A 13,623-nucleotide genomic window follows, 5' to 3' on the forward strand; every position below is an offset into this window, starting at 1 on the left:
TTCTTAGTGTTTCTATGGAAGCTGCCCTAGTTGCTATAGGCTGGTTCACTTGACCAAATGAAATAGGTATCTGTGGCTAACTTTGTATTATCTGCAGGGCATAGAAAGGAATGCATGAATGGAGTCAAAAGTATAATCTACTTCTAAGGGCTCATTAATATTGCAGAGGAGTCATTCTTTCCTAGGATGCTGAGGCATTACATCCTATCTCTATTAATGTCACATAAGTGTCATATCTTTTTGCCTTTTCATACTGCTCAAGGGGTTCTCAAGGCAAGATACTGAAGTGGTTTGCTATTCCCTACTCCAGTGGACCATATTTGGTCAGAACTCTCCACCATAATCCATCCGTCTTGGGTGGCCCTACACAGCATGGCTCATTTCACTGAGTTAGACAAGGCTGTGATCCATGTGATCAGTTTGGTTAGTTTTCTGTACTTGTGGTATTCATATTGTCTGCCCTCTGATGGATAAGGATAAGAGGCTTGGGGAAGCTTCCTGATGGGAGAGACTGACTGTGGGGGAATCTGGGTCTTATTCTGATGGGCAGGGCCATGTTAAGCAAATCTTTAATCCAATTTCCTGTTGATGTTCAGGCCTGTGTTCCCTTCCTGTTGTTTGGCCTGAGGCTAAACTATGGTAGGGGTAATGGCAACCTCCTTCAAAAGGACTTATGCCCGCACTGTTGTATTCAGTGCCCCAACCCTGCAGCAGGCCACTGTCAACCCACGCCTCCACCAGAGACTCCTGGATACTCACAGGCAAGTCTGGCTCAGTCTCCTGTGGGTACCTGCTCCTTTGTCCTGGGTTCTGGTGCTCACATGCTTTTGTTTGTGCCCTCCAAGAGTCTGTTTCCCCAGTCCTGTGGAAGTTCTATAATCAAATCCCACTAGCCTCCAAAGTCAAATTCCCTGGGGGTTCTCAGTCCCTTTGCCAGATCTCCAGGTTGGGAAATCTGTTTTGGGTCCTAGAACTGTCTTAACAGTGAGAGAATTTCTTTCCAAGAATTTCTTTGGTATAATTGTTCTGCAATTTGTGGGTTATCTGCTCGTTGGAAAAGACCCTGATGCTGGGAAAGATTGAAGGCAGGAGGAGAAGGCAACGACAGAGGATGAGATGGTTGGATGGCATCACCGACTTGATGGACATGAGTTTTAGCAGGCTCCAGGAGTTGGTGATGGAGAAGGAGGCCTGGTGTGCTGCAGTCCATGGGATTGCAAAGAGTTGGACAGAACTGAGCGACTGAACTGAGTCACATGAGTAAATAGGATCTCAAGTGAACAGCGACCTGGGATTCCTTCTTCCAAGAACATCAGTACATGCTAGAAGTCGAGACTTCCCCAAACTAGCAAGGGCCAGCTTAATAGTTGCTTCTTTCAAACACGTGATCTGATTAGGACTCTACCCCAATTACCTATGCTACTAGAATTTTTTTCTCTTGCCTTCAAAACATTTTCATTGCTGTGTCTATCTGATAAAGAACTCGCATCCAGAATATTTCCAGAACATATAAAGAACTCCAAATTCAATTCAATTACAAAACAACAACAACAACAACAAATAAGTTAGAATGAGGAAGTCACTTGAATCAACACCCCATAAAAGTTTCTGCAGAGAGAGAAAAGATAGGTATTTGGGCAATACAGTGTACACAACTGTCAAAATTGTATAGATAAAGCCTGTGGATTTCACGTTATGTAAATTTTAGCACATATACATATACACACATGCCTATAAAAACAATAATATTCTGAGTAGGGGTGGGTATATGAAGCTATAGGTGATACCTGAATGACAGAGTGTTAGTAATTGTTGAGTTATGTGATGGCTATACAAAATAATTTCATTATGTTATTCTGTTTACTTTGTAGATATTAAAAAAAAAGAACTTTTTTTTAAAGGGCAGAAAATATATATGGGTATACCTCCCCAAGTAACATTTCCCATACCTTTTGATTTTTAATATCCAAACTTCATAGAATCTCTCTCTCTCTCAATATAATATTTTTCAGTAAATCCTTATCTTATAAAGAAAAAAAATTGTATCTATACCCCTCAATACAAAGTAAAAGATTTTAAACAAAAAACTGTGAGGGAAAAGGTCAAAGTTGCATTTCAAGTAAAGAATCACAGGGAGATGTTCTATGACACTCAGAGTCAACAAGGAGGATGTATAGTGTAGATGTAGGCAGAGCTAATGGAAGCCATGGTGGTGCATACAAAACAACTGTGTGTTAGCAACCATAGTGTTTGGTGATTCTGAAGTAATATTACACATTTCACATCCTAACATGATTAATGTTACCTACATATAATATCTTTGTATATATTATACTATAATACTTTAGTTGTATTTTGGGAAACTGATGGGGGGTTTGGGGTTGACATATAATGCATAATTTTTCCTAACAGGATGTGAAGTTGGCACAAGCCTACTGCTTTGGGTGGAACATCTGATTTTCAGGTTGGATTACTGATTTTAGACCTACCTCTTACAAACTATGGGCTTCCCTGATAGCTCAGTTGGTGAAGAATCTACCTGCAATGCAGGAGACCCAGGTTTGATTCCTGCGTTGGAAAGATCCACTGGAGAAGGGATAGGCTACTCACTCCAGTATTCTTGAGCTTCCCCTGTGGCTCAGCTGGTAAAGAATCTGCCTGCAATGTGGGAGACCTGGGTTCTATCCCTGGGTTGGGAATATTCCCCTAAAGAAGGGAAAGGCTACCCACCCTAGTATTTTGGACTGGAGAATTCCATAGACTGTATAGTCCATGCAGTCACAAAGAGTTGGACACGACTGAGCAACTTTCACTTCACTTACAAACCAAAATTAAAACACACATACGTGACCCATGTTTGTGATGAGTTCAAGGAGGTGTTTGATATTGTTAGTAAGTCAAACCTGGAATAAGAATTACATTAACACTTTTCTTTCAAGCTTTGTGCCTTAAAATTACATGGTCTTGAGCATAATGCCATTTTAAATTCTTGATCTTTTAGTTATCCTTCACGTTGCTTAAATATTGTAAATATGCAGATTGATGACTTTTTGACTCATTTTGAGAGAACATAAAGTATCTCATTCCTGAAAATTTATGAGTAAATTTGGAACACCTCATGGGTGAATAGTGGTTATCCTTACAGCAACCTGTGATGAAATAATGTCATAAGGATGAGATGGTTAGATAGCATCACTGACTCAACGGACATGAACTTGAGCAAACTCCAGGAGACAGTGGAGGATAGGGAAGCCTGAAATGCTGCAATCCATGGGGTTACAAAGAGTCGGATCCAACAACAAAGAACAATGTCATAAATCACCAGAGATTCAAACTGCAAAATAAATAAATAAGTAATTAAATAAAAAGCCTGCATGGTGACTGTAAGAAATTTTAACTGTAAGAATCCCATGGACAGAGGAGCCTGGTGGGCTACAGTCCAGAGGGTTGCAAAGAGTCAGATGTGACTGAAACAACTTAGCACACAAAGCAAAATATAGAAAAAAAAAAAATTATGTGATGAGGCTGACATAAGGAAGCACTTCTGCATAACCTAAGAGCATATCTTTCCAGCCTGCATCTCAGCATGACCATGAGTGGGGCTGGAAGTGAGTGGGGAAGATACTGGTAAAAGGAGGGACCAGAAGCCTGGACAACTAGCTACCCTGATATGGAATGTGTGAGTCCGAGGGAAAACTGCAGAAAGGAGAGTCTGGAGAATCACTGCTGAAACCCACTTATTCCTTCCAAATGGCACCTTTCTTCCCCTGCGTACATTCCTCTGCCTTTTATAAGCTTCCACGGTAATTGAGTTCCTTTGAACATCTTCATTTTTACTCTTTTTTTCATGCCACTTTCCCTCCCTAATTTTAAGACAATGTGGCTCACTGTAGTGATCCCACTTAAAGCTTTTGTGGAGCAATATTGAGGACTGTGAAAATAAAAATTAAATAATTGCATTCCTCCAAAAGATCAGTAAGAATATAGTTTTAGCCTAAATACTTAAGCAGTATAAAGATAATAATGTACGACCGTATAATTCAAAACACTTCCCCCAACCAGCCAGAGACAGAAACAAAAATGGCAAGAGGAGAGCTCAAAGACTTCACTCCAGGAAACACAGAAAAGAACCAGGCCACCCAATATGTGTAAGGTTTTACAAACTATTTCTTACAGCCGAAATAAAATTTTAACTCTATAATGGCACTGAGGGTGAAAGCTCTTAAGTTGTGAAGCATAGAGGAGCTCTCAAATCAGGCAAAAACAACCTCAAAAAAAAAAAGATTATTTTTCTTCTTTGGTTCTTGAGAGATAGGTGTAATTTCACTGACTGCAGTCTTCTTTTAATGAATTCCAAGTGGCATTAAATTTTAAGAAGATAAAAAGAGTAACAGGGTACTGTATCATGAAAAATTATCTCAGATATTCTAAACTAGCACTGGGTTAATATAGATTAACCAAAACTAAAAAATGATGAGAAATTCATGATTATCTTCCAGAATCATTATCCACCCAGAACTAAAGAACATAGCCTTTAGAGTCTGAAAAGTCAGTGTTTTCATGTTGATTCTGCTCCTCGTGTTTCAGTTTCCTTATCTGTAAAATGGGTACTAAAATAGCATCTACTTTTGTTTAAAAAAGAGAATGCTTGTAAAGAATTTAGCAAAGCCTAGAAGATTATAAATGCTCAGTGTCAACTAAATTCCCAGTATAGCTCCCTACCTCCGATTTCTTTTAATAAACTCATCTTTTTGTAACTTAATTTGGATGTAATACAATGGATTACTTAGGGAAGGTAATTAAGCAAAATATGATAAGTATGAGTTACAATGTTTTAATGACAAGGGAGACTGCACTTGAAAGAAAGGAAAAACATACACACCTCTGGGATCCCAGGACAACTTTGTGTGTGAAGCTGACCACTCAGCCAACACCACATTCTTCTGTTGACTTTCAGAGCTATGAATTAGGCTGCATATAATTTTAAGAGTCAGAAAATGGGGTAACTTCAGCTTTGCATATGTGAGGTTATATTCAGGACTTCCTTATAGTTTCGGTCAGGACGATCAACTCATTTTTTAGCAGCTTTATTGAGATATAATACATACAATAAATCACATATTTAAAACGCAAAATTTGATGTATTTTGACACTATTGCCACAATAACAAATGTTTATCAATTTATTTTTGTATTTTTAGCTGTCATAAACCTATTTCTGTTAATAAAACTGTTGGAAAAATCATTTTACTGCAATTTTGAAATCCTTTACTCTTCTTTCTGGTCCTCAAACTAGTGTTTCCACAATGGGATATTTTATTCTGTGAGATCTCTTAGGGCATAATTAATGCATTAAGAAGCATACTTTAGAAAATTACATTCATTTGTATGGTAATAATCTAAAGGACCCAGTATAAGATGATGGAAACTTTTGACTATAAAGTAGAATCTTATCTATAGATGTCTAAAACCTAGTAATTTATTCACTATAGTGTACTTCTAAATCACATCTAAGTCTTCCAAAAGATTTCAAAAATAACTCACTGGCAACAAGTCAAGGATTAACCTTTTGGACTGGTGTGGTAGTGAGCACCCTCAGACAGGAGTTTGTCATAAAGCACCTACACGTACCTGAGTCAGTCATTTAATGATTTCAGTTTTTTCCTCTTATTAACATAAGTATTACTAAACAAAAAGATCTGAGTTTACCTATAGTTCTATGTCTTTATTCTTAGCAAATATAGGTAGTACTCATACTTTTTATTTTCAATGGTTCTTAAATAAACCTATTATACACATACAAAAATAACAAGATTTAATTTAGGGGCTACAGGTAAATGTCACAAAGGGAATGAACTTCCTCTGTCTTGAAGTGTGTGGGAGCCAGACACACAAGCCCATCCACTGCACACTTCCAAATGCCACCCACGCTGTTCCTTCTGGCTGCTTCCCTCACCTGACAAATCATTCCAATCCCCGCATGGCACTATCAGCTCTCTTCCCACACTTGCCCTGTAGGGAAGATTATAAATAAATCCTATATTCACAAGACTGCACCATGCCTGGGCCTGGGTATTTTCTGGGACTAATTGCTTAGGGAAAGCCAATAGTCTAGAAAGTCTCATTCCAGTCTACATGGTAATTATATGCTAATGCATTTTGAAATTAATTCAGAACCCCCACACTAGCATCCTAGTAAAGGAGAAAGAAGCTGAGATTTAATCACATTGTCTTCTGGGGGCTCAGTGTAAGATTTCTTTTAAACATGAACTGAGCTATCAATCAGCAGAACTTGCTGACTGCTCTTGCACCGTAATGATGCAGTCCTACAGCAACAAAACTGCTGGCCGGTGTTGTGCCAAAAATCAGTCATGGACAGGGCTCGGGAAGAGATGCGAATTTCTCACTTCCAGGAAGCTACAAGGTATGTTTGACCACGCTCTTTTCTACTTCCTATAAATTAACTACATCTGAGGGCCTAAAAAAGTCAGATCAACCCTAAATAAAAGGGGGCTGTGAGCAAAGTAATAATGATAACAACAAAGCAGTTATGAGAAATAATACGAGCAAATAGAATTGTAAGATTGATCAAGACATGGACAACTGTACCTCAATTGACAAAAATAAATAAAGTGTGGATGGGTAAGCAAATACACAAGATTTGCTCTAACCCAGTAAGTATGATCTAAAAGCCTAAATGCTTCCTTCGTGATGCAGTCTCCTTCAACATCTAACACACTGCATATCCAAGAACAGCTATTGTAACACTGGCTTCCAGCTTTCCTTGTACTCATCACATCAGTAACTATTCTCAGTTCAAAAGCACATTGGACTTGATATGTTATAAACAAATTCTTCACATATCATAGAGAAATGACTGAAATTTTTTTCTCAGCTATAAAAAGAAACCAGGAAAATGTTTCCCACATGAATTTTTTTACTGTCATCCCTGACCTAGAAGCCAGAAGCCCATGAGAAGGCTTATAACTGCATAAGAATCCAGTCTCTGCCTTTTTCTACTCTCTCAGCTTTTCAAGATGCTGCATGGAGCTACTGAAGAGTATGATGGTTTCCCTCTGGAACATATTTTTGGAGACAAATATACTAATATAAACAAGCTAAAAAGAACTGAAACCCACAAATCCACATAAAAATTTTTTATAAATATTATCAGTTGAAATGTATTATGGTATTAGTAAGTGCCAGATGTGGTGGCAAAATGTGACCTATCTTCTCATTAATTCTTATAACACTCTTGGAGGTTGAAGCTACACAATCACTAGACTGTGAGCTCTATGAAAATAGGACGATGGATTTTCTTCATCAATGTAAAATCAGCACCTTGCTCCTATACTTCCTCCTACACAACAGATGCCTAGTAAAGTATGTGCTAAATGAATAAAAAACTTCCATTTGATAAAGAAGGTAACTGAGGGTTAGAGAAGATAAATAAACAATCAAAGATGTGTGATGCTAGACTCAGTATTTCAACTTTTAATTTAATTTTATTTTATTTAAATAAAAGACTTCATGGAGAATATGGGGGGATTAATTTATTGCCATGTTTAATCTTCTCATTCTTTTAATCTCTGAGTGAAGATAAAATTACTGAAGAGCAACAAGAGGACCAAATTCAGAAAGTCAAAGGAGGGAACAGGAGGGGTCTGAAAAAGCAAGATGCTAATATTCTTTTTTGCTCAGGAGAGCTCTTCTAGCTTCTAGCATAGATAGAAACAGATACCTGAAGTTTCTGTCTTTAAGAGAGGAAATATGATCTGATTAATAGTCAACCATGTGCCCTACACTATATTAAATCCCTTCTGAAATGCAACTAATAACTGAAAGAGTTGGAATAATTAAAGCAGGTCTTCCTAGTCTAGCACTCTCTGCCCCGCACACAATGTTGACTTTACTGTACGGCCTATGAAGCACTCTCACCGCCCTGCAGCCTTAGCTCATCTATCTCCTCTATCTAATAAAATGTCAGACACAGAAATAACATACCACTTCTCTTCCCGGTCTGGATTACATCAGTCATTCCATCTTGAGTCTTAATAAGGCAGAGAAAATAGAACTAGAATCGTCATGTTCCAAATGATAGCTTTTGGAACATTTCCACGTACCACAGAAGACAGGAAATAATGCATTTAGGTGTGCATAATACAACAGTATAATTTGATATATATGGTTTCCTAAAGCCTAGAGTATCATAAGTCAGGATTCTCATGGATCTAAACAGATAGGATTTGCTGAAGTACCGTGGAGAATGCAGTATACTTCAGTTGCTAGAGCACAGATCTTGGAGCCTGGCAAGCCTGGGTTCTTAGCAACTTAGTTCTGTTACTTAGCAGTTTTCTTATCCAGAAAATTGGGATAATAACAGTACTGACCATATAGGGCTCTTAAGAATACAAATGTGTTAGCACATAGGTAAAATGCTAGGGATAGCTCAGTAAACTAGCTTTTACTTTCATCATTATTACCACCACCATCACTTTAGTTTTGTTTATGAAGAAATCTCTAAATGAACTTGAAGCAATGAATTATACTGGTTAATCCATACTAATACCATTGGTGTTTATTTACTTGATGATTATGCTAGTCAATACGTCTACCCGATGTGGGTTGCTTTCATAATGCTATATTACAAACAACAAGAAAAGTAATTCCAGGAATGACTTCTTGGTGAAAATAGATTTCAAAACGGGGAGAAACTACCAACCAAGGCTGAGAAGACAGAGGGTGATACTAATGATCTTAGAGTTTGTGTCTGAACAGCTTTGGCTGTGGATATTATTAGGCAAGTCACATTATAGATGACTATGAATTCTATTCTGAGTAGAGTCTGAAGAGGAAATTATAAAATGAAAAATTAGTAAGGCCTCATGTGAAGTAAGCATCTGACACTCAGTGCCTCTGTGATTCAGCTCCCCTAAATGTCCAAGTGTTGGAGTATTTTATCAAGAGGCCTTAGAGCACACTTAACAAACAGCTAAGAAGTCAAACTGCCTGGTGTTGAATCCAAAAGCCTTGTTTACTTTGCGACCTCACCTTGTTACTCTGTGACCTCAGTAAAGCTATGTCTGGTAGCAAGTACATATTGCTGCTTTTATTATAATCTTTTTTTTGTTGTTGTTGTTGTGCAACAATCTTTTACGTCTCTTTTCTTCCTTAAGACTGAGCTATTCAAATGAAGGACTGGAGTATTCATCTCTTTTTTGGTATCCAGCCCTAAGAGACACTCAAAAAACTGTTAGTTGAATTAATGAATGACTGAACAGGCAAATAAATATAAAAATAAGATAAACTCAGAGCAGAGGGAGAAGGCAATGACAAGGTAGAAGGCCACTCCAGTACTCTTGCCTGGAAAATCCCATGGACGGAGGAGCCTGGTGGGCTACAGTCCATGGGGTCACAAAGAGTTGGACATGACTGAACGACTTCACTTTCACTTTTCACTTTCATGCATTAGAGAAGGAAATGGCAACCCACTCCAGTGTTCTTGCCTGGAGAATCCCAGGGACGGGGAGCCTGTTGGGCTGCCGTCTATGGGGTCATGTAGAGTCGGACACGACTGAAGCAACTTAGCAGAAGCAGCAGAGCAGAGACCCTGACTTTAAGCTTATGAATATAAGAATAACTTTTTCAGATTACTGATGGAATCATCTGGAATAGTAGCAGGGATCAGTTCCCTCCCTAACTTCTCTTTTCTCTCTCCTGTTCCTAAATAAGGAACCTAAGAGACTTTAACCACATTTCCAACTCACAGATATTAACTAGTCCTTGACAACCAGTTCATAAGATTTTGTTGGCTGTAACACCTTCCAGAAAAACTAAATGGCAACAGCAATAAAAACAAATGTTATACTTACAGTTAATTCAGAAGCTGAAGAGGATTTTGTTAAATACTAATAATGTCAGATTAATACACAAATTAGTTTTGAATCTTTTGGAATTTATATTCAAAAACAAGCTCTATTCTTTTAATATGTTTTCATGAGATTTTACTTAAAGGCCTTTAAATTATTTTGTGAGATTAGTCTTTACTCAAGCAGCCAATAGTATTTGTAAGCAACAATATAATAAGCTTGGGAAAATGATAACAAATAGTTGAAGAAAATGCAATTTATAACATTTTATTCTTTTACTTCATCATCTTATACACTATCCTCTATATCCAATCATGTCACCCAAACAAAAATTAAGAATATACGCCCCTCACCTCCAACAGTTCATCTCCAATACGCATTCGTCCGTCCATGGCAGCAGGTCCTTCAGGGTTAATTCCCACCACAAATATGCTCATGCGTGACCTGTCTTTGTTACCAGCGAGGCTGAGTCCAAGTCCATTCTTATCCTTTTCAAGTTCAATAATGTGCAGTTCTCCAGGCAGGTCTGCATATCTTTGCCTGATTTTTTCTAATTTAAAAAAAAAGGTTAAAAAATTTAAATAGAGCACCTGAATCTATATTTTCAAGGCATTGGCATTTCCCCATTTTTACTGACACCTCTGCAATGAATTGTCCCTTCTTGTAAGTGAAGTACTTGAGGTCATTCGCAGCCTTATATACAGGTTACAGTTAAAGATTATTTGATCTCCATCTAAGAAGATGGCTCCCCATAAAACCTTCCCTGACTGTTCAGGTTCAAGGACTGGCCTAGATTTTCTACACATTTTCTTACCTAAGAGTGTTAACATAATGTGGTGGAAAACCTGGCCTCTCTGCACTACTTGCTCCCCTTCAAAAAAAGAACCAGAGAAACAAAGAATATATACTGATCGCCAGGTATGTGCCAAGCAAAATGTTTGGTCTGTTGGTTGAACAAAACAGACATGGATCTACTCTCACGGACCTGTAGTCCAGCAGGAAAGAAAATCAACCATTAACTCTAAATAATTACATCTCTTTAAAGTATACAAAGGGTACAAAACAATACTGGGTGTTATGCAAGTAAAAACAAGGGGAATTAAGGATGCTGATTTAGCTGTCAGATCTGAAGTTAATACATACGTCTACCACTTACTCAATGTCCATTAATTAATACCTCATTTTACCTCTATGGAATTCTACTTCTTCATCTTTAAAAAATGGACATGATAATTCCCACTTCACGGAAGTTGGGAAAATGAAATAAAATATAAAGGACTTAAAGGCTCATGGATTATAGGTATTTTATAATTCTTCTATTTGATCTTCTGTTTCATCTTGCAACCTCCATTTTACAGCCTCAACTACCTATTTTAGGATGTGGCTGGTTATGCTTCACCTGTGCAACGCAACTACACTGGCAGGTCAGTGTGGGGAATAACAGCTTCAAACGTGCCTTGTACACCAAACAGCACCAGCTCAGGCCAGGAGTGCTACCAGCGCCCAAAGGCTTGCTGGTGGCTCCATCACATGATGCAATCATCTCATCAGCTGAAAAGCCAAGCTCTCTTGCAACTATGCTGGAACTCTCTATACTCTAAGTTCACTGTCCTTAGAGGGAACCTTGCAAACTGAAAGCTTAACTGGAATAATTAGTGTTAAGGGGGAAGGGAAGAAAGACAGCCTAGTCCATCTCATCACTTTACCAGATATAACAAACACTGCCTTAAAAGAGAGTAGATAAATTTAAACTCATAAAGGCTAATTTGTACATAAATTTACATTGAAATAATTAATCATAAATGCTTATTTTAGAAAGAGGTTAAATTTGTCTACTTTATAAGGATTTTGAAGAGAATCTTAGAGAACTTTCACTGATCATGCTTATGAATAATAAAGAACATATTTTGCAAAATACAGTAAACTAAAGAACTTGCAATGTAACAAAACTGTCCTCTATATAGAAATAAAATTATCCCCATTAACACTGAAGTAAATAAACTCAAAGTGTTTTTGTCAGTCAACTATTAAGAACAAGCCATTATGTGGGTACCTTAATTAATAGAGGATACAAAACACATGTTACCCTCAACATGCTTATACAACAAAGCAGAGGAAGCAAACACACACAAGAACTAGTAAACAATGGAGAATCCCAGGGACAAATGAGCCTGGTAGGCTGCAGTCCATGGGGTCTCAGAGAGTCAGACACAACTGAACACCTTCACTTCACTTCACTTCACAGCTTTATAAACAGAAATTCCAACCATGGCACATGCTGGTCACTAAATATATATTAATCAATTAGTAAATTTAGGTCAGTGAATAAACATTAAATTAACTGCACTAGCAATCATTGGAAAACTTGGAAAACTCAGCAGTGGCCACAGTACTAGAAAAGGTCATTTTTCATTCCAATACCAAAGAAAGGAAATGCCAAAGAATGCTCAAACTACCGCACAATTGCACTCATCTCACACGCTAGTAAAGTAATGCTCAAAACTCTCCAAGCCAGGCTTCAGCAATACATGAACCATGAACTTCCAGATGTTCAAACTGGATTTAGAAAATGCAGAGGAACCAGAGTTCAAATTGCCAACATCTGTCGGATCATCGAAAAAGCAAGAGAATTCCAGAAAAATACCTACTTCTGCTTTATTGACTACACCAAAGTCTTTGACTGTGTGGATCACAGCAAACTGTGGAAAATTCTTCAAGAGATGGGAATACCAGACCACCTGAGCTGTCTACTGAGAGATCTGTATGAAAGTCAACAAGCAACAGTTAGAACTGGACATGGAACAACAGACTGGTTCCAAATCAGGAAAGGTGTATGTCAAGGCTGTATATTGTCACCCTGCTTATTTAACTTATACGCAGAGTACATCATGAGAAATGTCTTGCTGGATGAAGCACAAACTGGAATCAAGATTGCCGGGAGAAATATCAATAACCTCAGATATGCAGATGACAGCACCATTATGGCAGAAAGCGAAGGAACTAAAGAGCCTCTTGATGAAAGTGAAAGAGGAGAGTGAAAAAGTTGGCTTAAAGCTCAACATTCAGAAAACCAAGATCATGGCATCCAGTCCCATCACTTCATGGCAAATAGATGGGGACACAGTGGATAAAGTGGCTGACTTTATTTTTGGGGGCTCTAAAATCACTGCAGATGGTGACTGCAGCCATAAAATTAAAAGACACTTGCACCTTGGAAGAAAAGCTATGACCAACCTTGACAGCATATTAAAAAGCAGAGACATTACTTTGCCAACAAAGGTCCATCTAGTCAAGGCTATGGTTTTTCCAGTAGTCGTGTATGGATGTGAGAGTTGGACTATGAAGAAAGCTGAGCACCAAAGAATTGATGCTTTTGAACTGTGGTGTTGGAGAAGACTCTTGAGAGTTCCTTGGACTGCAAGGAGTTCCTTCCAGTCCATCCTAAGGGAAATCAGTCCTGAATATTCATTGGAAGGACTGATGTTGAAGCTAAAATTCCAATACTTTGGCCACCTGATGTGAAGAACTGACTCATTTGAAAAGACCCTGATGCTGGGAAAGATTGAAGGCAGGAGGAGAAGGGGACGACAGAGTATGACATGGTTGGATTGCATCACCGACTTGATGGACATGAGTTTGAGTAAGCTGCAGGAGTTGGTGATGGACAGGGAATCCCAGCGTGCTGCAGTCCATAAGGTCACAAAGAGTTGGACACGACTGAGCGACTGAACTGAACTGAGCAATCATTGCCTTTA

At 38.2% G+C, this 13,623-nt stretch overlaps 1 protein-coding gene across 4 annotated transcripts in view; it reads right to left on the bottom strand.

Moving 5' to 3' along the window:
- Positions 1-13,623, bottom strand: part of PATJ (PATJ, crumbs cell polarity complex component) — a 385,743-nt gene that overhangs the window by 158,537 nt on the left and 213,583 nt on the right. For all 4 annotated transcript variants that reach the window (XM_027537066.1, XM_027537067.1, XM_027537065.1 and 1 more), the window contains exon 28: positions 10,222-10,418. In XM_027537066.1, the coding sequence (XP_027392867.1) occupies positions 10,222-10,418 (197 nt within the window). The remainder of the gene's footprint in view (positions 1-10,221; positions 10,419-13,623) is intronic.

The sequence above is a fragment of the Bos indicus x Bos taurus genome, chromosome 3 (assembly GCF_003369695.1).
Source record: "Bos indicus x Bos taurus breed Angus x Brahman F1 hybrid chromosome 3, Bos_hybrid_MaternalHap_v2.0, whole genome shotgun sequence".
Classification (NCBI taxonomy): Eukaryota; Metazoa; Chordata; class Mammalia; order Artiodactyla; family Bovidae; genus Bos; species Bos indicus x Bos taurus.